We start from the raw sequence: 2,738 nt of genomic DNA, 5'->3' as shown, positions 1-2,738 counted from the left end.
TAACCTTCAGAGCCAAACATGAATGTACTTTGAACTGACATTAATATGGAACCAGTTCGCTCGTACTGTATAAAAAGCTGAATGTATTTTATTTGTCCTCAGAGTGAGTTAAAGGAGGAGCAGATGAAATCCCAGCAGAGAATCCAGGAGAAGCAGAAGAAGGTGCAGGAGCTGAAACAGGCTGTGAACACTATAAAGGTGAGCAGTGAGTAGAGACAGAGCTGCTCCTAGAATCACACACAACATGGACAACGAGTCATTTACAGTCCCAGTAAGAGAGGGAATGATAGATGAGCTTTAAATCTTGTGTGTGTGTGTGTGTGTGTGTGTGTGTGTGTTTGTGTCCGTCCTAACAGCTCAGTGCACAGACAGCAGTGGAGGACAGTGAGAGGATCTTTACTGAGCTGATCAGCTCCATGGAGAAAAAGCGCTGGGAGGTGACGGAGCTGATCAGAGATCAGGAGAAGGCTGAACTGAGTCGAGCTGAACGACTCCTGGAGCAACTGGAGCAGGAGATTGCTGATCTTCAGAGGAGAGTCACTGAGCTGGAGCAGCTTTCACACACACACGATCACATCCATTTCCTCCAGGTAACACACACTGTCTGATCTACAGAGCCAGCTGTTCCTCACACACTCTCTAAAACACCTCTCATTAAGGGAACAATAAATGTCCCTGTCTGACATCACAAGTGGGTTTTACATTTCATTTGCTTTCTGTAGGTTTTAGCTTCTGGATGTCGCTCTCCTCCATTTCACAGACCATTATTTCACACATCCAGCGTCACTGTCCATCAGCATCTCTCATTTGATGGAGTGAGGAATTCTGTCTCAGATCTGAAAAAGAGACTCGAGGAATTCTGTGAGGAGGAATTCAACAAAATCCCTCCACATGGTAAGAGGAGCTGTTCCTGCTGGAGAAACACAGTGATGTGTTATTTCTTAGCGATGCTCCTGCTTTCTTTTCTGCAGACACTTTATTCACCCGACACTTTGAACTAAAACACTGGTTTAAAATGAATAAACTGACTGGATCACTTTAAACTCTTTCCATCTTTTACACAAACTCATGTTTCTATTTTTCTCTCCACAGCTGCAGCAGTTCAGATCATTTCAGGACCAGAACCACAGAGCAGAGAAGAGTTTCTGAAATGTACATCTCACACACACACACACTTCTGGGCCTGTCACGATAACAAATTTTGTTGGACGATATATTGTCTCAGAAATTATTGTGATAAACGATATTATTGTTGACGTCTTTTCAAGACAATTTTATGCCACTAGTAAAATAATAATGATCATGCAAACACACCCTTTCATAGAACAGTAAACTTTTTAATTAAGTCAACTTATTCAGTTCCATGAGGCTGGCAGGGGGAGTCGCTCTCTTCTGTGGGATCTTTAACTAGGTTTAGAATGCTAGTTTAAGCTGATATGTGATTGATCTAACGGTAAAACAGCACGAGGGCTCGAGAACTTTGACAGGTTACAATTTTACTTGGCAACAGAATGTATCTGAATTCTGATTGGTTGTTGTGTCTGAATTCTGATTGGTTGTCGTATCTGGATTCTGATTGGCTGTTGTATCTGGATTCTGATTGGCTGTTGTATCTGGATTCTGATTGGTTGTTGTATCTGAATTCTGATTGGTTGTTGTTATATTATTGCCCTTTTGTTGTGTTCTTGAGCCCAGAGTGGGGGGAGGGGGGGGAGTGACAGGGTTCTACAGAGAAAAGTTTTCACTGCAACCGAACTGCTGTTTTCGTGACCACGCCCCCAGCGCGGATATTCATGTTCACATTGTTCAGTTTGTTTTTCTCTTTTATTTTAGATTTCTGTTATCTGACTCTGGATCCCAACACGGCACATCGTCTCCTCATTCTGTCTGAGAAGAACAGAGCGGTGAGAGGCAGTGAGAGAGCGCAGCGTTACTCTGATCATCCAGAGAGATTTGATTCCTGGTGTCAGGTGTTGTGTAAGGAGAGTGTGTGTGGACGCTGTTACTGGGAGGTGGAGTGGAGCGGTGATGATGTTGTGTACATATCAGTCTCATATAAAGACATCAGCAGGAAAGGACGGGGTAATGAGTGTGGGTTTGGATTCAACAATCAGTCCTGGATTCTGCGGTGTTCTTCTTCTTCTCTCTCTTTCTATCACAACAGCATTGAGACTGATCTGAGAGTTCCATCTCCCTCCAGAATAGGAGTGTATGTGGATCACAGTGCAGGAACTCTGTCCTTCTACAGCGTCTCTGACACGATGAAGCTCCTCCACAGAGTCCACACCACATTCACTCAGACTCTATACGCTGGGTTCTGGCTCTGGTCTCCTGGTTCTACAGTGAGATTGTGTGATCCAGAATAAAAGTGTGTAGTGTTTTCTGTAAAATTCCTGCACGTTGTTGCTCAGTCGTCTGTTTCACTAGAACACAATCCAGCTGCACAAAAACACTCATTTTAATATTTAGATTATAAAATATGCCGATGTCGTGTTCATCCCATATTCAGCCTGGATGATGATTGGCCCGCAGATAGAACCTTATAAATCCAGGTTTATCTGTGAGTTTGGGATTTTTATCAAATTATTTGGATAAAAATAAGGCCAAATGTGCGGTCGGCGCTGATCCGAGGAGAATTAAAATGACGGGTGGTTGGGTAGAGATTGGGTTATAACACTGATGTGTTGCAACACCATCAACTATCAGTAGGGTTTATTTAACTTTTTTGTTTTTGAGCC

The 2,738-nt window shown here is 43.1% G+C and overlaps 1 protein-coding gene across 1 annotated transcript; it reads left to right on the top strand.

The window, feature by feature from the left end:
- Positions 1–360: 360 nt before the first annotated feature.
- Positions 361–2,390, top strand: LOC132880181 (tripartite motif-containing protein 16-like). Its single transcript, XM_060913774.1, has 4 exons — positions 361–590; positions 723–894; positions 1,093–1,152; positions 1,834–2,390. The coding sequence occupies exons 1-4, from the start codon at positions 417–419 to the stop codon at positions 2,364–2,366; spliced, it is 939 nt and encodes a 312-aa protein (XP_060769757.1). The 5' UTR covers positions 361–416; the 3' UTR covers positions 2,367–2,390.
- The last annotated feature ends 348 nt before the right edge of the window (positions 2,391–2,738 follow it).

This window comes from Neoarius graeffei, chromosome 2 (genome assembly GCF_027579695.1).
Source record: "Neoarius graeffei isolate fNeoGra1 chromosome 2, fNeoGra1.pri, whole genome shotgun sequence".
NCBI lineage: Eukaryota > Metazoa > Chordata > Actinopteri > Siluriformes > Ariidae > Neoarius > Neoarius graeffei.
The sequence above is the reverse complement of the archived record's forward strand: the minus strand, read 5'-3'. Positions and strand labels throughout refer to the sequence as shown.